This window comes from Acromyrmex echinatior, chromosome 17, assembly GCF_024713525.1.
Source record: "Acromyrmex echinatior isolate Ae372 chromosome 17, ASM2471352v2, whole genome shotgun sequence".
NCBI classification, from domain to species: Eukaryota; Metazoa; Arthropoda; class Insecta; order Hymenoptera; family Formicidae; genus Acromyrmex; species Acromyrmex echinatior.
This window is the reverse complement of record NC_141868.1, coordinates 2,627,211-2,653,176: the sequence shown is the minus strand read 5'-3', so window position 1 is coordinate 2,653,176 and position 25,966 is coordinate 2,627,211. Positions and strand designations below refer to the sequence as shown.

Below are 25,966 nucleotides of genomic sequence, written 5' to 3'. Positions count from 1 at the left end.
ATTTCTAATGTTGTAGCAGTAATAATCATAATTATATTAACATGTACTTTATATAGTCACAATTGTTACAGATATTTTTCTCTCAGTATAAACAATTTATAACTTAACAATTATAACTTAATCCAAATCTGATTTTAGTTCCAAATTAGAAATAGATTTATGTTAGATTAGGTTTTCTAGAAATGCAGCGGAAATTAAGGCAAATAAATTCTTATGAAAATAAGAAAATGATGAAAAATCAAATATTTTATCATTGTAAGGATAATTTATGAAAAATCAAAAAACTTTTTAAATCTATCTTTTATATAAAAAATCTAATATTAATCTGAAAAATAGAAACGATCAGTAATAATCGTTTGATACTTCTATAATAAGAACTCAAGAGAAATCGTGTTGAAAGATTCAAACTAGGATTTAAGAACAAAAATTTTTTAATTCGCGACTTTCTATGGAAAATTCTAGTCTTACGTTTTTACACAATTAAGTCTTTCTCAAGGACTGAAGAAAAATTGCGTTGCATTGAAAGATTTAAACTAAGATTTAAGAATAAAAATTTTAATTCATGAGCTTCAGAAGAAGTCAAAAGACCAAATTAGTATTAATGATTAAGATAATCTTCATTTTCTAGACTCTAATTCTAAATGTTTAATCTTGCGTTTCTCTTTATATAATTAAATTCTCTTTAAGAAATGAAAAGAGATCGCGTCGCATTAAAAGATTCAAACTATTTAAGAACAAACATTTTAATTTGCTAGCTTCAGAAGAATGCAAAGAAGAAAATTCAATTTTCAATCTTTTAAAAAATCCTTTAATAAATAAGAAAACCATCTCAAATCCTTTAGAATCGTTCTTTGTCTGGACAACTCAATTATATTTCTCCAAGTTAAGAGATTGCCTGATGATTTTTTAATAATGAGACGTTTGAGAATCACGCGTTATCGTACTGTTACTATCGAAAACGCGCGGATAAATCTCAATTTTCGCTAGAAACGTCGGTGTCGCGATATTTTTTTATCCCCCATGGAACATTCGCGGTGTCCGATTACAGAGTCAACTCGGGCGGGGCGTCGCGCTGAATTTTGCACGTATACACTCTTTCCCAGAGGTATTCTGGAGTCTGGAAATATTGTTCGCCGGCAGAGCGGACGGCTGGATTTCATGGACGATAAAGTGAAAGCAAACCAGCGCGGTGGCATGGCGCGAGCAATAAAAAGCCGGGGGTTCCCTCTGCCATCCGGGATAATGTATGAGTTACCGCGCGCCACCGTGTATATCCGGCCTTGATGCACAGGCGAGTGTGAGCTTAGCAAAAACTGATCGACCGAATAGATGCCGGCGTTACGGCCTGTTGTTTCCAGGGAAACTTCGTTAACTCCGAATGAAACGGAGCCGAGGTGTGTGCGTTGTGTGTACGCACGAGTTTGTAGCTATATGTGTGCGAATGCGCAGAGTTCGATTAAAATCAGTCAGAAACTGTTGAGAAAATGGATGATCTCTGACAGACAGCTGTCGAGAAGATGAAATTTTGCTCCTACTTCGACTCTAGAGATTTATAATAGGTTCTATATCCTGAGTCGAAATTTTGCTTCTATTTTGAATCATAGTTTTAGGACGTATATAGATTCTAAAGATTTATAATTAGGACGTATGTAGACTTTAGAGATTTATCACAGGTTCTAATCTAATGAATTGAACTCCTACGTTGAGCCTGTAAATGACAATTATTGCAAGATTTCTTATTTTTAGGTTCAAAAGAAGTTTTCTAAATAGAAGCTGTAGATTAAGTAATATTAAAAGAGATCCTATTTAATTGTACAAATATCAAAACAGGTTTATAAGATTTAATTGAGGTTTAAAGTAGGACTAAAATTTCAACTCGGGGCGTTCCATTCAATTGTAAGTTCAACTAAAGAGAGATTCTTGAAAGAGAACAGCATAATTCGGTTTTTGCACAAGCAATTTTTTTACACGGAAATGAAGTTGTCGTGAATGAAAAGTGAAGGTGAATTGAAAGATTCAAATTAAAATTTAAGAATATAATTTTTATTTCGCGAGCTTCAAGAAAATTCAGGAAAGAAAATTTTAATTTTCAGAGCTTTTTAAAAATTTTTTTATGAAGATGAAAAAGTCGTTTCGAATCCTTTAGAATTTTGTTGAAGTATCTACATTCAGAGAAAAAGACATAGTAATGGCAAGTAATAAAAGTGATAGGGATATTCGAATCAATTTGTAAATTATGGTTTTCGTAAAGCCGCGGAACAAGTTAACGTAAACTGACAATAATCCCCATTGCAGGAATTCGCAAAGGGAGTTACTCGATCGTGAACGAGATTCCAATCGGGTAGTTGCGTGCGCGTTCCGAGTTTCATCAAAATTCTAATTTCCGAGGTCAACAAAGATCCTATAAGTAAGTGTTGAGATTAATCGAACTGCGGATGAAGGGTCCAGGACTTTGAAGGTTGATTGGCTCATCATCGTCACTCGTGGACAATGTGGAGGCAAAACTTACCAAGGTCTGCCTCTCTTCATGACGCGTACCAGGAGAAAATCACGAGTTCCCTGCGGATATGCGAAATCCCGGTCGCTTTGATAGTGGAACTTTGTTCATTGACTATCAAACGTCGGGCCGACCGACTAGTCAGACCGCCGCTCTGCCAAAGTTCACGTGTTAAACCCCGGGGTACCTCTTTTACTACCCCGAAGCAACTCGATGGCGGCCATCATGCGCAGGCCGGACGTAAATTCATAAGCCGTGTAATCGGGATATCGTAATTAGTAGAGTACACACAGTGTGTATACGATATACAAGATGGGGGATGCGGAACCAGCGTTTGACCCGCGTATGTTATACGTTACCTGATCGCGTACCTCATTGGAGAACGATAGAACGCACTCCATGCTCTCCGTGCAATCGGCTTAAAGCAGTAAGGTAACGAGCGTGTCGGATAATCGGACGATTGTAATCAGCCTGCTAATGTTGTCTGAGAGCGAAGTGCGCAATCTGAGAGAGCTACGAGCTGGTTGAATCGTTCGCAGCATATTCGACGTGTATACAGAATGCATATATACTCTAGCTGTATAGAACGATTGACTTAGGCTGAAGCAACGTGTTAAGTAATTAAGAAAAATTACCGGCTATATAATATTTATTACTTGATGTCTTAGATGTCTTGTAAGACTTTTCTTTCGCTTTACGGTGATATTCTATAATTCCAGATTTTTTAAATGGTTTAAATTGCGATCATATATCGAATTGTAAGTTTTTTCATTTAATAAAATATCTCTTCTAATTTAAAATATAATATAGCCTTGCTGCTTTGTAAGTAAATTCAACAATTAAATCCAGAGATACAAGGTGATCTATTTTAATCAACCCACTAGAATATTTCAAAATTCTTAAGTTTAAGACAAAAATGTTTCTAACAAAAGTTACTAGAAACGAAAAATGGTGAACTGGCTGATCTTAAGATGTCCTTACAAAATTAGATCAAGGTCTTAAAATTTCTTAAATACAAACCTTCATTTTTATTGCATATTCTTGTAGTATATTGATATCGAGATGTTTTTTAAAACATTGGTTATAAATCTTTTTTCGATAAGAATTGTTTATGAGTCCTCAAAGTTTAAATATAGTCGACATTAGCAACCCTGTATCTCTAGATTGATCATTAGTTTGTTTTATTCCACCAGATTTTAACTCACCAAATTTAATCCGGTTGTTAAATTATATCGATAATAAGATTCTTAAGATTCTTGCCTACTCATTGCATTTTAGATTGTGACGAATAAGAAAGCGAGTCAGAAGTGAGAAAATATAAAAGGAAATTTTTGCAAATTATATTATAATAAAATGTAAATACTTTTAATAAAATAATATTTGCAATCGATAGAATAGATTTATAAGATATACCGAAAACTTTTCTTGCGGTCTGGTAATCAATCTCAATAAGTACTTAGTATAGGTATTTGGAATCGAATTATGTCTAAGTAACAAGCTAGGATAAATCAAGGTGAATCGGATCATTTTTTTCGTAGGTAAAAAATAATAATAAACTAATTCTGTTATTAAATTTTACTATAAATTTATAATCTCTACACCTTTGACTTCAGTTTTATATAATAAAATAACATATAAACATATTTTTTATTGCACAATGCAAAAATCAAAAATAAGCAATTATCCGATTCGCCAAAATTGAGGGACGAAACGGATCATCAGTTTACATGTAAAAAAACATAAAAATAAATAAATAAATTCTTTGAAATCTTTGAATTCTTTAAATTCTTCTAAACAAAGTCTGAAATAAACTTGTTATATAAAATAAAAATATAATAGTTTACTTAACACAAATTACAAGTAAATGATCCTTTTCTCTTAGCACAGCTTTCGCATCATTCTTCACATTTGTTGTATTGAATCCAGTTCTTGACAGGTGGATGGACAAATTATTCAGTGTAATCAATGCAATACCAATTCTTATATAAATTGGATTTACTCTTAATTTCATGATCCAAATCACCCCGAAAGAAGTTATCTGATTAATTCCATATATTCAACTTCATAAACTACATTAATTTTCTCAAAACCATCTTAATGATATTATTAAACTATTTACTGATTTAGAAAACTATACACTGCAAAAATCATTATAATTTACACACATTTCAATATACCTTTTCTTATTTTACAAGAATTTTCATTATATAAAGTGTAGGGTAAATTTTAAAGCGATGAGAAGTAAAAACAAACACACAATCATATTTTTAACTTTTTTATTATAAAAAATAATTAAAAAAAATTTCTTGCAAAAAATTATCAGACACATCATTATTTATTATATCAGTATTTTTAGTGGCATGATGAATATCGAGCCGGTATTTCATTTTACATCAAGAATTGCAGCTTGTCGTTAGTTGTGGCGACTAAAATTTGATAGCATAAGACATTCATGTTTAATATTAGGTGCGCAACTAAGTTCTCGCTGTTATTTTGATGAAAATGCCATCAAAATAACAGCGAGAACTTAGTTGCGCACCTAATACTTTGGTGGAAAATTGTGTCTATAATATGTTCCCAGAAGAAGAAATCCAAGGGATTCTTAATATTAATATTAAAACCTAAATTTAATATTAAAATCCCTGAGATTCTTCATGTAAATCCTGTATGTTTTCTCGCTTCTGACGTCATCAATCTAAATGTTCGTGATGAATAGTCAGGAACTTTAAGAGGGGAGAGATTTGTACGGTCAACTTAAAGAAAATCGCGAATTTATTTCAGATAAAGAATTAAGTAGACAATTCTCCGTTTAGGTGTTATTTCCCATTATATTTGAAATGTGTAAAGTTAATTTGCGATATAAAATTTATTAAAAATATACGTGTTTTACCATGTCTTTAAAAACTTTGTCTTTAAAATTTTTTTGCCTAATTTTTTTTTGTCTGATACACTCTACAGATCAAACATAAAATTAATATTAAGAAAATATTATTACAAAATGATAATATTAATATAAAATCTAATTTTTGTGTATAAAAATTGATGCCGATTTATGTTATTACATTTTATAAATAGATCTAATTAGATCTTAGATAGATGTAATTAGATTTTCATCTTAGATAATTTGAAAAAACATAATTATCTAGATAATTTAGAAAAAAAATAATACTTTTTAATCTAAGATAACACAAAAGAAGATAATACATATTCTAGTAAAGCCATTTCATCTACATAATTTTAATTATTTAGATAATTTCATCTAGATATCAGCAAATACTGCTTAAAGATTAAAGGTTACCAAGAGATTCATCAATGAAATTTATTCACGAATTTCTTGATAAAGAAAATAATTTTTATTTTTAGGTAACTATATTATGGAAACGGGCCGTAATGATTTTTTTTGCGTTACACTTCTTTCTGTGCACGGAACCTCTCGATAGAATCTACGTTTATCCCTCACCAACTTCGCAATTCGAAAATATATATCGTAGTCGTACACATGGGATCTTCGCGTGCCTAATTCGATATTGCAATTGCCGCCATGGAGACAAACGAGACACTGCACGGCCGAGAGTGCGGCGAACTTTCTAATTCAATTTGCCAAGTTGCCGTGATTCCCACGATTCACCATAGGGTTCCCATCACTTTCGATTATACTACAAGGATCACCCTCTCCTTTTCGCGCGTTCCTTATGAGGATAACGATCCCATGACCGTGGCGGGCGATTCTTCCGTGATCAGGCTGCCGGGTTGCAAATCTTCTTTATGCTGAAATAAATTGCCCCAACAAATGCCCGTGCACTACCACGTGGTAGCAAAATCGTCGAGCCATCGCGTGAGAAGCAAAAAAAAAGAGACTAAGGGAAGTAGAGAAAGAGAGATTGCCCTACATTGTTATCCACGTGGTTTCGATGCTACAATTGAACTAGCAGTGGCAGAACAAAAGGAGAGAGAACGAGCTGTATTTTGCTAGCTTCCCTGTTCCAACGCGAAATTCAATCCAATTGCGTGCCTTTGCGGTTTAAGGATCTACGCACGCGTAATTGGGTATTTTCATGTAATTCTAGAAATTTCAAGAAATAGAGATTTCGCGCAAGAATATTGCGACTTCTTTCAAAGCTCTTGAAAGCTGATATTAAAATAATATAAGAGATAAAATGCCTTTAATTAAACAAAAAGTATTAAAATAATCAATATCGGTTTTATACTCTTAAAATTTTCATATTAAAATAGATTTTGACATTTAACATTTCCGATGTAGTAACTAACGTTCTGCGATTCTAAATTTTGAATTTAAATTAAATTCCTTTTACGTTGTTTGCATCTCGAAATTCGATAATGTTTCATAATCTATTATATTTTAATTCAATTTCATTTTAGTGGGGCATATTTGCCAAATTAAATTTGTAAAGAAATTTTCCAGTAATTGAGAGAAATATTTTAACTGTACTTTAAATATATAATTATATATTGCGTTTGTAAAAATGGATAATTATTCCTAAATTATATAATAATTAGAAGTATTACAACATTAAGTATTATACATAGTAGGGCTAAATTAAAAATTTTTAAGTCAAAGTTTTTGGGATGCATGTAAATTGATTTTTCGGTAATGTTCGTTGAGCATTTAAGAATAATCGCACTTGTCCTGATTTGATTCTTCAATATGCTGTCAGTGACATTCATTATATTCTTGAAAGAAACTAAATTAAAAAAATATTTACATCTCAAATTGGATTTATCTAATATTTGACAAATATAATTTTGAAATATTTTTTTGAAAAAATTATTATTATAGCACATCATATGAATACAATTATTGTAAAATCATCAGTTTCTAATGACATTTATGCAATGTTTTCCCTATTTGCCTATCGGGACTATAAATAATGACAACTGCAACTCCACAATGCTTTTAAATTAAAAAAATAATTATATTGAAATAATTATTGTACTTTGCGATTCAATAATATTACAATCTAATTTAATTCGATTTTATATAAATAACGATGATTTCCTTTTCGCATAACATCCCTCCTCTCATGATATATCATATTCGATTTTTGGCTTAATTTGCATATCCAAATTTTTAATTAAATCGCCCACAAAATGTGCGCCTCTCGAACTCCGCTTCATCTCTCGACGAAACCGCGATCGATAATACCCTTGGCTGTATTATCCCGGAAGGCTAATCCGATTTCCACCTCGTGATCCAAGCGAGAAGGGCTGCTTTTATTTAGCTCTAATTCATAAGCTGTGCGTCCACGTAAAGTTACATTTCGAACCGCAATTCATGGTCTACATTCGCTGTCGTTGAATATATATCCACCCCCTCAGCCTGTCATATATATATATATATATCTGTATCCCTTGCTTACGCTTATATTCGCGGCATGTAGGCTGCATCGCCGCGGGATGCGCTGCAAAGTAAACCCCGTAGAGAATCCCATCGCACGATGTTCCTGTTTTTCTCCTTCTACCTTTTTTCTCCCTTTCCTTTCTTTCTGTCTCTTCGTTCTTTGTTTTTAAAAGAGTCCTCATTCCTTATGTAACACGATAAGGATCTTTTTCGTGTCGTTGCTACTGAATTATACATACTCGGTGTCGCGAATGAAACGCATCCGACATACACTCCATTCTTTCTTACCCGAGTCGAAATTTTAGTCCTACTGTGAATCTCTTTCAACCTCAATTGAGGGGATGAACGGAATAAAGACCTAATTACAACATATTTATATTAATAAAACTTAAAATAACTTGCTACTTTTTTTATTATAAATACAATATTAAATGAATTTATGTAATGTCTTTAAGAAGTTACATATTATAAATCTTCTCTATTATGATCAATATTACATGAAAAAGTTAATTGCCGGAAAAAGGGCCTAAGTGGAATTATGCCTTTATTCCGCCCGTCCCCTCAATTAAACCTTATAAACCTGTTTTGATACTGTCTTGAACAGTCAAATAGGACCGCTTTTATATTACTTAATCCACAATTTCTATTTAGAAAACTTCTTTTGAACTTAAAAATAGAAAATTTTCCCATAACTGCCATTTACAGGTTCAACGTAGGAGCTTAATTTATTAAATTAGAACCTATTTTAAATTTCTAGAGTCTACATACGTCCTAACTATAAATCTTCAGTCTACATACATCCTAAAATTAAGGTTCAAAATAGAAACAAAATTTCGATTTCAAAATTTGGGTTTCTTCCTTTTTTCCTCTATCTTTATCTTTTTTTTTCTTCTTGTAACGTTTGCGGAGAAAATTCGAAAGAGATTCGGACCACCTTTGCGTGAACGATTTTTTACTGCGGTTCTAGAAGTGAGATGACTTTTTGGAAAAATATAAAATAATTTAAAGAAACAATGAAAGAATTTACTGAAGTATTTACGAGTTTACTAAAATTTAGCTAAATACAGATCTAAAAATTAATTTGTTATATCATCAAAATATTGATTAAATATCTAAAAAATTAGATACAGATCTGAGAGCTAAATACAGATCTGAAAATAAATTTGTTGGATCATGAAAATAATTATACAGGAATCTCAAGCAATAAGTTACTACAAAAAGTTTCGACGTTCTAACCATAAGTTTGAGTATCCTGGATAATTACGATGATGGTCAAACAAAATTATTTTCAGATTTGTATTTACCTAAATTTTTAGAAATTAAAATAAATTACAATAATAAACAAATATAAAGTATTTACATCTGTTTATTATTTTAATGCAACCTTAAGATCTTGCTTTGGCTCGTAACTCTTTATTTTTTTTATCTTTGTTATTTTAATTTTTAAATGAATTGAATCTTTTATTAGTTGATTTTTAAATACATCAGAAAAACCGTCCTTTCCGTAAAACTTTTTTCTAATATCCTTGAAGATGTCACGAATATAGTTGAGGAAAAAAATTGAGAAATAACTCGAGGGATTGAGGGGAAAGGAGGTACCTTTCCGAAGTGGTACTCTCGTATTCCGCGGGTATACCGTAGCTGTCGCTGTGACTACGTAATTATCCAGCGAGAGACAGGGGTCGTCGTTGCTAATTAACGCTAGTACTGGCCGTGAGTACTTACAATTGTGATTCAGCTGAGACAACTCCAGCGCCGCGCACTTGTACCGATGCCTAGACTCCAGCGTGGGTATCACAATACCGATCACTAGACTCGAGTCCTTCTCGTGGTAGCACACCAGGGCGTCGCATTCCTTCCCGTCTGCAATGCATAGTGGTTTCGTGATTACTCGTGCTTCTTCGCTCTGTCAACTGGGCCAAGCTGAATCAAACGGACCAACCAAACGAGAAGCAAACAGGGTTGTAACAGTTAATTCAGTTCTTGGACAGATGAAAGAATGATTTGCAGTACCTCTCAGTTTACCTTTTCTTTAATTCTTCTACATAATTATTATAGAATCTCAAAGGAAGAGGACAGAAGGTTGTATGATTAAACTGAAAGTAAAATCTGCGAATTTATTTCAGGAAATGGACACATTTTTTCGTTTCAAATATTATTTACTATATTTAGCAGAAAATTAACTTGTAACACAAAACTTATTAGAAATGTAGATATATAGATATATAAGACACAATATTTTTAGAATGTTATATAAATATTAAAAAGAGTAAATAATATTCATAACATTCTGGGAATACTTCGTAGGTTTATAGGATAAATTTGAAAATTTAATTTATAGCTACTAAATATTGAGTGAAGTAGTTCCAACTAAATGTTGAGGTAATAAAACTAAACTTTACCTTTACAAATATTTAGTATCATCAAACCTGGGTGCTTTCCAGCAAGAGACACAGAGGACATAGTGTAACACAGTGAATTGTTACATCCTCATTGTTTGCTAATGTTAAACAAAGATGATCACCGTGTCACACTGTGTCGCTTGTTGGAAAGCACCAGTAATATTTAATTACCTTATATTGAGTCATGAGATAATATTTATGTTATCTTAACATTTAGTTAAAAAATTAGAAACTAACTATTTCACTTAATATTTGGTAACTATAACTAGATTTCTTTTTCAATTTCATAAGAAGATAATTCATAAGAATTCTCTGCTGTTCGAGTTCTTTCACAGGTTTGAGGATTGAGTTAACAAACCTCTCGGAAAAACACAAGATATGTGCAACAAATATTGAAATCTTTAGATCGATGTTTGATCCTCGATCGATCATCGGAATCTTCCAAATCCGATGGGACAATTTCAGAAAGACAGATCCACCGATGGGTTTTAGCGCAGATCGGACAAACTTCGGGGCAGATTAAATAGCTTTTCGATAAGGGGACGCGAACTGAACTTCCCGAGGGGGGGGAAGATTTGCGTCTCTTATGAATATAAAACAGAAATTTGGCGCACCTCCGCGAGCCGTGCGATCCGAGAACGAGTTTAAGTAGAACAGGATGATGAGGCGAGAGATAGGGGGTTGAAGGAGGGTGTAATAATTCGCGCATTATCGCTTCCGTTTACTCGAAATTTATTCCCGCGTAGTCTGGAACAGCGCGTAACCGTTCACTCGAGAAATAGATTAAATCGTTATTATCGCCCGTGTGCCATTATGCGCACAAAATGTCCCATAGAGGTAAATAATGTGTGCCATAATGGCGACGTCGCTTATATGATGGCCGCGAGAGGAGAGCGACGGCGGTTAAGGAAATCGGTTATGACATCGCCTTTTAGTTTTACCGTAATTTTAACGTTTATTTATCGGATCGCACATTCGCGGAATATAGAGGTCTTGAAATAGCGGACGCTATTATAAAAGCCACGACGACAATTGTAAGACCGAAATCGTTTAAATAATTGCTAAATGTCGCACTAATAAAATTTGGTTAAGTTAAGAAAAATTAACGTAACGTTAATTTTCGTAATTAATGATGGAAGAATTTGCACGTTTAAGAAATTAGCGGGACTCTTTTTGATATTCAACAATAATACGATTATACGATATTTCATCACGAGATAATCAAGTTTTTCGAGTAATTCAGAAGTGCAGCTTAAAAATCTAAATTTAAAACGCAACAAATATTTAACAGTTAAATTTCGTCCTCAAATATTCATCCCGCTAGCGGGATCATACAGTTTTTTTCGTCACCATAAATAATTCGATACGGATATTCATATTGATTATGGTGTATCTTTTTACAAATTATTTTCAAAGTCACTTTTAGCTTTTTTTTTCCTTCATATAGAATTGTATCGTCTCTTTTTTACTTATTTTTTTAATATAATATTAAAATGGATCGAGACAATTCGAGACAATTTATCACAAGGAGACATTTATAATTATTATTTTACTAGTTGCTTTTCTGAATTAAATTATTCAAGGCATTTGTAAAAATCGACAATTAAATAAATTTTATGGAAACATACACAGAAAAATATTGCTGAAGTATCTAAAAATTTCGTTGGATACAAATCTGAAAATAACTTATTGAAAATAACTCAAAATAATTATGTAGGAAGTTCAAGTATAATGAGCAAAAAGTTTTGACATTCTAACCAGTTTGAGTGTCCTACATAATTATTTCGATAGTCTAATAAAATTATTTTCAGCAAACCCGTTCTTTTTATGTATATCTAACATTTCCGTTCTAAATCGTGTGATTTTTGCATTTGTCCATATAATTGTACATACTTTTCTTACAGTCGGTACCAATCGAATCAAAGAGGCCCCTCCCTTCCTCTCTGCGTGAAAGTATCCCAGCCGACGGAAACGTCGCGTTGTTGTGCTCGATTTCTCACGAACGAACAAATGTCCCACGACATCGCCGCCTTATACGGGGACGCGGAGAGAGAAAATTACAACGATTACCGGCGGATTCTCAGAACGCGCAGCGCGCGAGACGTCGCCCGTCGCCATTAGCGCGATCCGCGACGGCGTGCTCGTTTTCTCCGGGTTGGCCGGCGAGATCCTCGGCACGACGGTATCATCTATGTCGGACCGACCGCGGAGCAGCCGGCCGGCTAATGATATCTCGTTGCATGGCTAATGCCGCAAATTGCCGGCCTGGCCGTAATTGGGCCCGACGCGACGCTACAGCTCGGCGACGACGCTGCTCTCTTCGTCGGCGCGTGAGGATAAACGACGTCGAGCGGGAGAAACTGTCTCGAAGATTTAGGTCGGAACGCGTTTTTCAGTTGCCTCTATTCTGTGACGTTTATTTGAAATTCTAGAGAGTGGAAACCGAAGAAAATCCGGGCAGAATGAGAACTTTGTAGGAAAAAAGCTCAACAAATTTGTAAATTTAATTTGTAAAATGAAAAAAACAAACGAGAATTTTCGTGAAACTTTGATTTTTCTAAAGATATAGTTGGAGATTCTAAAAACTATAAAATTTTTTCCACGAATTTACAGCAATGTGTAGCGATGTAATTAATATTTCATCATAATGGAATTTTATCAGAATTTTATAAGAATATCTAAAACATGCTTTAAATGTCTATTCCTCTGTGAATAAATATACTTTTACGTATTTATTTTTGTTTATTAACTAAAAGGACAAAGTCTCAATATTTTTTATCTCATTTTTAATTGTGAAGCATCATTAGGCGTCAATAATAATTCTATCATAATCGAACTAATATCAAAGGAGGGAAATCCTTGCAAGACTCGATTTTTTCAGCCCAGAGTTCTAAAAACTGTGAAAAATATTTTCCATAAATTTCAAATGATATAAGAACAAATGATTAATAAAACATTTTATTATAACTGACAGAATTTGACGCACTATATATTCTCTCCGTGATTAAATACGTTTCCATGCATTTCTTCCTACTATTTTCACGTTGAAAAAACAGAGATTGAATCTCTTCTACCTCATTATTTTTAATTAAAACATGATTAAATGTCAGTAATAATCCTATTGCAATTGTTAAACTAATATGCAAAGACAAAAGTCTTCTCTTGGGAGACTTCTCGATTTTTCCACAAGTAATTTCCTCGGAATTCTGAAAACTGTATTAAAAATTTGTTTCTAGAAATTTAAAATAATAAATGCCATTTTATCATAACTGGTGCAGAATTTGGACGCATTATAGACATTCTCTCTACGAATAAATACGTTTCTGCATGGAAAGAACTATTTTGCAAAAGTATCGAAAAATTTAGATGAATATAACAGATCTGAAAATAATTTTATTGAACCATCAAATTAATTATGTAAAAAAACTCAAGCATAACGTTGAATAACGTTGCAAAAAATTTTAATATTTTAGCAATCGAATATTACCGTCGAATATTAATTATTTTAATAATTCGATGAAATTATTTTCAGATTCTGTATCTAACTAAATTTTTAGATACTTCAGCCAAACTGTCCTTCTTGTATTATGCACATTTATCCTTATTGCTTTTATTCTGGAACGACAAGAAGTAAATCTCATCTATCTCATTATTTTTAAAGCATGATTAAAGTCAGTAACAATCCTATCATAATTGTTAAACTAATATACAAAGAAAGAAGTCCCTTGTGACATTCAATTTCGCCATTGAAATTCTGAAAATTGTTAAACATTTTTTTCCCCATAAATTTTGAATGATATATACGTGGTAATGTAACATTTTATCATAACTGCAGAATTTAAACGAGCTTTATTATATATTTCTTCAGTGAATAAATACGTTTTTACGTGTTTATTCCTACTGTTTTCAATCTTAAAGGACAGGAACTAATTCTCCACCTCCATCATTTTTAATCGTGAGGCACGGTTAAACGCTAGTAATAATCCCACCATAATTGTTAAACGTAATATGCAAAGAGAGAACCTCGGTGTAACGAGTTACATCGTTTTACCGTTCATATTACAGCGTGTCTGAAATATTGAAGTGCCCTGGTAACGGCGGCACGAGAGAGAGAGAGAGAGAGAGAGAGAGAGAGAGAGAGAGAGAGAGAGAAGAGACCGCGTAAAATCCTTTGAAAGTTCCTGCCCCCGGCGGAATTAGCGTTACTTAAGTAAATTGCGAAAGGGCGGGAAGAATTAAAGTGCGATCGGTTAGGTGAGCAAAAAGGAGAAGGAAGGCACGGAAAAAAAAGGAGAAAAAAACGAGAGGACGCAGCTCATTAAGCCTCAACTAGATCGAGGCTCCTATTTACGCGAGCTTTTCTGCTGGAGAATGTCCTTACAGGAATAAAACGACATCGCCATCGTCTTGTGTGCCTGTGAAAATTTTCCTTTTCCTCCCATCTTCTCCTGTTCCCTTCCTTGCTTTTAAAAGGATTAGAATTCGGCGGAATTTTCTACTTTCGAAAGATTTTTCTTGGAAAATCCTCGATCCCGGATTTCTTGTCTCGTGGAATTCTCATTGCTTTGAAAAAAAATCAGAATGCTTCGGAATCACGACTTCGTAACTCCATGAAATCTAAAATTCTACGACCTTAAGATTACCAACGAGAAAAATCAACAGCTGTAATTCGATTTTCCAGAATTAGGATTTTCAATTCTCTCCTACTTTTGTCTTTAGACGAATTTTTACTATTATGAATTCGTTATTATGATTTCATTTCTTATTCTCATTCTGTTGATGTATGTGAATGTGTGCCAGAGACGGCACGCTGAAATTATATAGCTGCGAAACAAAGGCCATTGCGTTTTCTCACCTACAAGATTATCCTCCCGGGTCTCGTGCACTTTTAAGATAAGCAATTCCATAAAAAACTCACCTCTTTCAATTTGCAATACATAAGACCCCGAGACGATGCAATTGGGGAAACAAAGGGATGAAACCTGGAGGGATATCTTGAAGTGCGAACGTCTAGGAGTGGATTCCCACGGGGCTCGCGCCGCTATCAGCATATTATTTAAACAAATTGAGGTAACAACGAGACGGTAATGAGAACGAGAAGAAAAGAAAGCCGGAAGGATTAAGATGGCGATCGGCGTGCGAAGGGGAGGTAGAAAATACAGAAAAAAAGAGATCAAGGAACAGCCACTTTAATTTCCTTGCCGGTGCCTGGCGGTACTTTTCACGGTAATTAAGAGTCGCAATTAAGTGGACGAAAAAGCGTCGCTGATAATTACCTAGACAGCACCTTCTCTCTTCCCTTCTCCCTCCATGCCATGGCGAATTTGTAGTCGCAAAAAAAAAGGCGAAACAGCGGAGGAAAGGATAAAGAGGATGGAGTGAGGATCTTTGGCCCATCAGGATCCCCTTAGTCTTGGGATTAGGGAAAAATCCTTGCGATCCATGCGACTTCGAATTTTATGTCAAGCCGTATCTTTGTCTTTAGACAACGAGATTTCGTTTTAAGGACCTCTAAATTATAGGGAAGCCTGGGAACGTAAGTCTATGGTACGTAAAATCTTAGATGGAGAAAATTAAATTCTGGTCCTTTGCGTTTCCTAGAAGATTTTCGGGAATTTCGAGTCAGTGAATTTCTCTGTTCCGTGAAAATGTATTTTTATTTTTAAATCGTAAGGCTCTCGCGTTTTAGAATACTCACGAGGATAAAATGAGAATTCTCGCGAGGCTAAGAAAGGATCAAGCTCGAGTTTGAGAAGTTGAACGCCAACGTCCTTGACTTTATGGAATCTTTAAACTCTTGGAAAGTACGAGTGGAGTTTTGGGATTTACAAATCTTCAAGCTTCGATCTTCAAATTTCCACGGAAATCTAAGATATCCTCAGCTCGAGGGTAATTTCTTACTGCAATCGCTGAGTGGCGGAGAATCGCGGCGGGGAAGTTATTTATGATTTGTGAACTCACCGCTTTCCTCGAGGCGACCGAACTTGTCTCTGCAAAACAGTGCAAGTGGCAGCCAGCAACGCGCGTAAAATGCGCCAGCTGATAGTAACAGCACGAGGACGAGGACTGCCAGTAGAAGAGACTTCCGCCAAGACCCATTCGGAAGGCTCAATACGAACTGTGGTTCTGTGAATCAAAAAAAGAAATCTCGAGATGTTGTATAAAAAACAAAATAATAAAAATACATACGACTGTGTGTAAATATAAAAAGAAGATGACGTGATTCGAAAGAGATAATTTGGAGTTTTTATGTTTAAATAAAAAACAAAATTTATGAATTTATTTTAGGAAAAGAAATAGGTAAATGAATATAGTTCTCCATTTAGTTACTCATTATCACTATATCTATATATAAAATTAATTTGTAATGCAAAATTTATTAAAAATGTAAGGCAGATCCGCAAATTTCGAGTTTTATCACAATTTCATGACTTTCAAGAAAACAATCTATTAGTTCTCCATTTAGTATTCTCTCTCTCTCTCTCTTTGAATACTTCGCTCTGTAGATTAAACCTAAAATGTACCATTAGAAAAACTTTATTACAAAATGGTAACAACATAAATATAAAACTCTAATCTTTACATAAAATTGACGTCATTTATGTGTCATCAATAAAGTGTATGCATGGACGCAGTGGGTTCCGTTCTCCTTCACGAGAGGAGGCTGCATTACCAATTTACTAGATACATAGGTGTGAGTTGAACCTCATTTCGCGTGGAAAATTGTAAACCCACACGAAGTGAGGTTCCACATGGATTTCCAACTTTCCACTCGAGGCGAGGTTCAACCTAAACCTATGTGTTTAGGGTTTTGGTAGCGAAGCTACCGTCCCCGAAGGAAAGGTGGGATCCACTGCGTCCACGCATACACTTTACAACGCGAAGTAAAGTTCATATAAATTTACAACTTACTGTGTTTACTTTTTAAATGTAATGAAATTTATTGTATTAATTTGAAACATTTGAATAAATAACATTTGAATTTGACTAAACTAAAATAGTCTAAAAGTCAATCATTGCAAATGATAACCTTAATGACACGTATTAAGATCGAGATCGGAGTTTGTCCTCTAAGCTGATGATTTACTATTAAAATTATATATTAAATATCTCAGAAATGATAACAAAATTGTTACGAAGCTAGAAATCGGGGAAATCAGAGAAATATTAGGGAAATTGAAAATAGTCATGGAAATCAGGAGAAAGTCAGAGAATTTTGTAAAATTTTCTGAAAAATTAAAATTTTTTTAGCTTTAAAGAAGTTCAATATATGTAGGTTATACACGCATTCTACACAGTTTTGAAATACTATCAATACAATTTAACAATTAAATATGCAAACAGTATCAGCATTAATGGTAATTTACATTGCTAAGTTAAATTGCTCTCTTAATAAAATATAAGTATGACAGCTTTCAAATCACAAAAATTCAAGAAATTTCAAAATATTATTGAAAGCTTGAGGGAAAATTATGAAATTTTATCTGAAAATCAGGGAAAAGTTATGGAATTTGAAGAATTTAATAATCCTGTATAAGAGATCAAGATCTAGTTGTAGACAAAGTTACTCAGTATTATGATCTTGACAACATATATTAAAATTATCGGAAGTAGTTTCATAATCTGTATAATTATCAATAAATTTTGATATAAAAGGACAATTTAAAATTAATAAAAAAATAAATATATGTATATTCAAATTAAAATAAATTAAAATTATTTTTGAACATCGGAAACATTTGGTTAAATAAATCCTAATAAAGGGGTTTAATCCTAAAATGTTTTAACTTTGATAAAAAAAAATACAAATAAACTATCGCACAAAGATAAAAGAGATATTGCTTTCTTTTTAAAATAATATCAGATAGCAATAATAGAGTATAAATTTATGCGATATTAAATTTTATGATAAATTAAATTTGACAACGAGTCCAATTTAAAAACAAGATTTTATCGTGGTGTTGTAACAATTTGTCCACGAAACTAATTTGTTGTGTAATAATTAAAACCGATAAAGTGAATCGCCGGCACGCGTGGTTTGCTAGTTGGCCGATATGTTTTCCGGACATTTCCACTAATTATTAAAATGAATCCGACGCAAACCTGTTTTTATACGCAAACAATAAAGCATTCAGACTGATTGAATGCGTTTTGCGTCAAGCCATAATTAACAATGCCGGTAAATAACAAGCTGAATTATTTAATCCGATGTATTTCAAATCTGATTCGTATGAAAAGCTTTCAGGATTTCGATATAGAATTAAATTCGAAAATAAAATAGTGACTGCTGGATTAAAAACTTCGAAAATTAACATTCAATGATATGTAACACAAAAAATAAAATATTGAATTAATGTTGAGATGAAACAAATCAATGTAAAAATATTCTAGGTATTCTGTTTTCATTCAAAATCATAGTTTTACGATGATAAGGATGAGCTGACGAGAGATTTCGGATGGTTTTTCGGACCTTGCCGGTACACGTGAGCAGCCAATGTGATCTCCTCGTCGACGCCATTGCTGACTTCGCATTTGTACTCGCCGTAATCCTCGAGAGTGACGTCCTCGATTTCCAAGTAGGAACCGATTATTTGATCGTTCTCCCTGCAAACAGAAACGCGAATAAATACAATTAATAATGGAATTTAATAACAAGTCCTGCATGGAAAGAAAACTTGGAAGAAAACAGGATATTACCTCTAAAAGAGAATTTCTTTAAGAAAAATAATTTTTAAGTCATTAAAACCAAAAAAAGTAAAAATTTTATAAGAAAAAATAATAAAGATATCTGCAATATATGAGAAATTTGAAAGGAAATTTTGATACGTTTATTTCGTATTCCATTAATCTTAATGTTGGTCAATTGTTTAAAAACTTCGAGTCTCTTCGGACTCAGAAAACTTTAAAAACTTTAATACCGAGAGTCTGGAGTGTTATTTTTGTTCAAAACTTTAAACTGAAAATTTTCGCACTAAAAGAAATCGTTACATCCAGCCCTCGATTTTCAATTAATCTTAATCAAACTCAAAAATTTCTTGTAGAATTTAATTATCAAGATATTTAACAATAAGAATAAAACCGTCACGAGGGATTAAACTTTAACAAAAAGAGAATCTCCAAATCTCCGAGGATTCTAATGGTCTAACGATTCTTCCAAGAGTCCAGGGATCTCCTTGGCAATCTATCAGTGTACATGAAAAGAAAAACAGAGCATGTGGGTCGTTTCTCAATTTATTTAAAAAAAAAAATAAAACAAAATTCGACATAGACGTTTAAATGTTTGCACGACGTAAATTGAGCATACCGATGTTGATCACAACCTGAATTTTTCAAATCTTCGGTTACATCTCGCATGAATATCACAGTGCGAAAAAAGGCGCGACATTATTGCGCTTTTTCCCCCATTCGCGTTTCGCAATCCGGAATGCATTCAAGCGCGTGTGTTCCGTGTCGCGTGGAACTCTTTCTTTTTTTTTCGACCGGTTGTCGCACGGATGGACAACCCCCTCCCTGTAGAGCAGAATAAAAAAAAACAAAGGTTCGCGTTTCATTCGATGGTTCGCGGTGTGCAACGAAAGCCGTGAAAGAGTGCGAGGTTCACCGCCGTCCACCCGCCAGCCGTGCCGGTTACACAATCGTTTAACGCACGAAACATTTCGCCGTGCTAATTTAATTACGAGCACGGTCGGCCCGGCAATGACTTACCCGCACAATTAATTCTCACCGCGTAATTTCATTCATTCAGCCCGTCGCGTCCGCCAGTCTCGCCTGCGGCGCAACAAAGACGAAACATGGATGCGGCAAACAAATAATTCGGCGTTTCGGAATGAACGGGTGGACAAAGCGAGAAGCACGGTGCCTGATGGAAATGGCGTGTTTCGTGAGAGAGAGAGAGAGAGAGAAATAAAGAGTTTATTAGTGCCCTTATAAGGCAAGTTTTTAAAAACAGATAAAGTTGTAAAAACGAGCTAAGAATTGCAGAATACAAATTATAACGATAAAAATGAAAAGACAAGAAAAATATGAACAAAATATATGTAAAATAAGAAGAAAAAGCGCAAATTGAAGATATCGGAAAAACAAACATGAATAAAATAAAATAAATATAAGAAGAAAAGCTATACAAAAGGATGTAAATGAACAAAATAAAGATATAAATGTATGTATAGATGTATTAAGAATGAGATAAAGAAAGAGAGAAAAAGAAATTGATATTTATTAGAGCACTTCTTAAGCACTAAAAACAAATATAATTAACAATTAAAAATATATAGAATATTAAGAACCTAATTCAGAAAAAAATAATAAAGATAATAAAAATAAAAATAGAAAGATATTACAGATGAGAACGACAGCAAAAGACTTAAACATAACATAATATAAATTAAAAAGAGAGAGAGAGAGAGAGAGAGAATTAATTAGATTTGTCGGACAATTAACAGATAATCCTGGATACTGTTACGTGCAAGTATGAGGTTTCATTTTCACGGAACGTTCGCGTATAATAAAAGAAACACAGATTGTTCAAACTTTCACAAAATACTCCAGTTTTCACGAGATACCCTACGATTTTTCGGAGCTGCCACGAATTCGTGAAAACGCGAAAAGTTGGGAAACATCTCCCAAATATCGTTCCACAACTCACGAGGCCATACGGCGTTACGGTGCAAAAATTCGACGTTCAAAAAATCTCACGCCGAGAGAGAGAGAGAGAGAGAGAGAGAGAGAGAGAGAGAGAGAGAGAGAGAGAGAGTTCAGCGTGTAGATAAATCTTCCGCATTTTTTTTCGACAGACCTCTGTATGTAACGATAGCTACGAGATACGTATGCAGTCCATCGATATTCAAAAATATTAACTTTCACTGCTCATCGCCATCATTTTCTCGCAGAACAACGAGTCCGGCATCATTTTTTTCTCCTGAATTTTGGTCTGAAAGCAGATTCCAGCGCGTACGTGCATAGTTTATTAATTAAAACTCGATTTCCGCTCAATTTGTGCAATTGTGCCGATCTGTTCATTCTGCAAAAGGTGAGTCGACCGAAAACTCGGCGGCCTTTCATCCTTTAACTGCTTCGTTTCGCATCACCTTCCCTTCACAACCGATATTCAGCGGAAACGGGACACGCTCATGTCCGATGTTTACGCGCTCGCGGTGACATTTATGAGGATCGTGCACATCGACCGGTATTGCTTTCTCCGCAATTTGCTAGATGCGCTTTACCGAATAAATCGCGTGTCCGCAATATCCACGGAGCGGTACAATCGATAGCGTTAAAGTGAGGCGAGTCGCATTCTGTGGATCGCCGAATCGAACCCGTTGAATCCGGGATACGTGGCGAACGCATCCTGTATAATTACGCGTCACTGAGTCACATAGTAAAGTCCAGAAGAATTTCCGGTCTATTATTTAGATGATAAAAGGTGATAAAATGAAACAACAATTTTAATTCTTCAAAATAATGACCAATATAATTATTTTTTATTTCAATAATTTTTTTAGAATAATAAATTAATTTATACTAAAAAATATTTTGAATTTTTTTATCTTAATATGATTTAACGTTAAAACCATTTCTTCATCATAATACATTTTTTCCACGCAAATAAAACTTCAATTTTGAGAAAATTTATTAGAGGGAAGTCGGGATTGTACATGGAAAAAATGGTTTTGTTGAAATATCTAAAAGATTACATATTAATTTGAAAATAATTTTGCTAAAATAATTATGTAGTACGGTCAAGCTAATTGCTAAAATATTAAAATATCTTGCAGTCATCGCTCATTCTATACATAATTATTTTGATCTAACAAAATTATTTTCACAGATCTCCACCAGCTAAATTGTTAAATATTTCAAGCAAAATCGTTCTTTTATGTAGCAAATGATTAAAGTTTGAAGACAAAAATTCAAAATACTCTTTAATGGTATAGAAAACTAATTGATCGTGTGCGTTTTAAAAATATATTGCAATAAAGGACAATTGTATCAAAAAATAAAAATGGTAGTTTTATTTTATTACCATTTTTAGATCTGTATACTAGAAAAAAAATTTAATTGCATTAATTAGAATTTTGATAGATTCAAATTTGTGTCACAAAGATATAAATCAGACACTTATAATTCAATCTATTAAACATTCTAGTCGAGATAACCAGAAATTCAATTACGATAATTAAACTTTTGATTAATATGCTCAGAATACATTTTGTTCGTATCCTTTATTGTGGTACAACAAGAATATTTTTCTCAGTTTCAAAAAAATATCATTCTATTGATTACTTAATTTACTTTTTTTTTTTTAATAACGATTTTTAATAAAGAATATTTTCTTGATAATAATCTTAAAATATACTTTTTAATTATTACAAATTTTAGAGAAACTCATTAATATGCATTAAAAATAATTTTTTATTTTCTTTTAAAAAATATTATAAAATTGATCGAAGAAGCGACTTTATATGTTATTATATAATAAACAAATTGAATTTATTTCCATCTAATAATCTTGAAATATTGAACTTGCTAAGATTCAAAATACGTTTTGAATATACTTAACGTTTATGATGAACTTATAATAAATTTGCGATATACGATCTTTTTGAAACTTACTTATGTAAATTCCTCAGAGCTTCGAAAATAAAGAAGAAAGAAAAAATCGCGAAACTTTTGAAATTTTTGCGAAGCCGAGTGAACGATCTCGATCGTCGACACGTGGATGATTCAGAATCGTAATTTAGAGCAATCGAGACAAAGGGGCGGTAAAGACTCCATCGGTTATCCGTTCTAGGTATTGCGGTAGCTTTTTATTCGATTAAAGTGCCGCGGCTAACGCAAGTGACCCGTTTCTGCGAACGCTCTATAAATTCCAGCCCGTTAAGTTGATTAAAACTATTCCAATTGATGGGATCATACGTCGAACCACTGGCCTTTCCCGCGAACTCTCGATGCTAATCGACCAATCGAATCGAATTTCGCTGCAACCGAAAATACGTGAATATGAAAATATATAAGGTTATTAGGTCAGATAAGATTTTTAAATATAAGATTTAAAAGGTAATTTATTAAATAATTAATTAAATGTTCTTATTAGAGCATTTACATAATTTATTAAATATTTACTTGAAATTTTATATTAGGCATATTCCAAGGGATCCAATGAACTAAAAAATAAACTACTTGAAAAATTTTTTTAATGATTACGAAAACATGTTAGCGAACTTATTGTACAATATTGAAGATTATTCATTTGTATAAATATTAAAATCGTTATAAGACGAAAGATAGATAAGTATATCGTTATGTGTAAAGGCAAATTTTATTTCATATAATATTTAAAAATGTGGATATCTTTTATGGATTAAAAGTTCGTGACGGATTTCGAAATCATTTTTAATCCGTTTCTTGTTATCAAGAAATTAAACGACACACTCTACGTAAGTATTCATAAGTGGTTTATTTCACATTTCAGATTTTTAATTGAAATAAAAGCTACGATGTTAAAAATTATTTTTTACGAAAACAATGGAACCATTAAACAGAATAAAGTAACAATGTATGCATAAAGAATAAAGCCAATTGCGCGTTTTTTTTTTGTATAAACTTTCTCTGTAGCAGCAGAACGGTTTTATAATAATATAATTGTATATAAATGTGTATAACTATTATATATACACAATGTAATTACTTATGTTATCTTGCATCAATACTACACATTATTTGATATGTGTGTGTGTGTGTGTGTGTGTGTGTGTAACGTTGCAAATAATTACACGATGAATCACTCATATAATAAATACCATTATAATAATTATTAATGATGATAGTTATCGTAATAGTCTTTTTCCCAACTTCCCTTACTCCGTAATGCACGTGCTCATCGTGTAATAACGTCGCACGTGCAGTTTCCCCATTAGAGATCAGGTCGCCCGCAATTAACAGACAATTGTCGATGCAATTGTCACAATGATTGTTCGATGCAAGTGCATTAGGAACGATATTTTTACTTGATAGAAAATTCATTCTTGAATAGTGTTCTCGATTCGTACTTGATTTCAGCACGTTTGCCTTGACGTACAGTCTTCGCAATAAAAACGTGACTTAACCGACGTAACTTTTAAAATATTTATTGTAAAAAAGAAAATGAAAAAAATTGAATATTTACTACACGATCTCTCATTATTATAACGTTTTTGTATCCAGACAATATGCATGTAATGTAATGTAATGTCATAAGGACGTCCTTTTGGGACGTAGAGGAAGCTCAGGCAAAATGGACGCTCTAGGTAAAGCGAATATCTTTTGTTTTCGCTTATCTATCTAAGATTGTGCTATGAGTCTCTAGTAGTTGAAGGAATGATCGACGCTATGAAAGTACGAAACGACATATCTGAGATTACGTTCGTTTGTGTTTAATAGAGACATGTAGAAATGATTGAGTGTTTTCTTGCGATTTTTCCTTAGGTACGTAGCTTAATTATTATCTGTAATTATTCCTTAACCAGAGTGAATGATTTTTTATAAGAATTCTGTTTTCAACATTTTAATGTCATAAGGACGTCCTTTTGGGACATACCTACATGTCTAAAGGATATCTCGAAGACATCAGAAGAGATCTTTTACACAATGCGTGTCTGAGTATTAATAAGTCGTCTAATTATTATCGTTATCAATTATTATCATCAATTATTATCATCTCTGAGACATATTTCCTACCAATTTTACAGCAGAGACTGTCTAATAAGAGTGTGACTGGATATACTTCTATTTGGGAATCGTTACACATTAAAAATTTTGATTTTGATTGAACAGATGGAAAACAATCTTTCATTTTCTCCCCCCCCCCCTCCCCCTCTCTTTTTCTTGATCGCATGGATCGAGAACCCTTTTGCATAAATGTAGTCCGAACGTAATCAGATGCAGTCGCGGCAGTAATTAAGGGTTGCTCCATCTTCGGTTTATGATAATTTATTTAATGGCTAAACAAAAGAATAAAAGAGCATAAAAAGTATAAGAGAGTAAGAGAGCAAGTTGAATTTTATCGAAAGGGGTGGGACAACCCAGTCTTAATTGAATAGCGCGACTTCTCAGAATACGGTAACGGAATACCGTGCCATGAGGTACTCCGCCCACTTTAAGAAGCGTAAATAAAAAATAAGCGACGCGTCAGGTCCACCGGGGAATCGTCACGTGAAACTGAAAAGCACGCGCGATTTGTGCGGCGGTGGTAGGTGCGAAAGTAAATTGATCGCGTCGCGCCACGTTGCGTGACGAATTAACGTGTCCGCGGGGGCGATTATTCACGCGGATACGCGGCACGCGACGATATTTCTACGATTAACGATTCCCTCGCTTGAATCCCCATAAGCCCTCGCACCTAAGGGGAGGTAAATGCGAGCCGATAAACGCCGCCGTTAATTTAATTCGCGCGATTGTAAACCGATCGATCGTTACGGGCCGGAATAGCTAAACGTTCGGCGGATTAACACTATGAGATTCGCAAGCATTTGGTTGTTAAAATTCGACGGATCATAAGGAGAAAATTAGCGATGTAAGAATTTATTTTTCCTTAACCCTTCGTAGTCTTATGTCGAATTTATTTGTTTATTTGGGCATCGAGAGAAAAAGTAAATAATGATGACTATATAATGTGATGATGTTACTATAATTTTGTGTTCTAAATGGATATTCAACGTTTCTTAATATCAA

General features: G+C 33.5%; 1 protein-coding gene across 1 annotated transcript in view; it reads right to left on the bottom strand.

Annotated features, from left to right (window-relative positions):
* LOC105152046 (interleukin-1 receptor accessory protein-like 1) overlaps positions 1–25,966 on the bottom strand; it is a 242,216-nt gene that overhangs the window by 5,752 nt on the left and 210,498 nt on the right. Inside the window, exons 4-6 of the mRNA XM_011066072.2 lie at positions 18,729–18,862; positions 16,220–16,384; positions 9,582–9,719 (exon numbers count right to left, since the gene is read on the bottom strand). Of these exons, the coding sequence (XP_011064374.1) occupies positions 9,582–9,719; positions 16,220–16,384; positions 18,729–18,862 (437 nt within the window). The remainder of the gene's footprint in view (positions 1–9,581; positions 9,720–16,219; positions 16,385–18,728; positions 18,863–25,966) is intronic.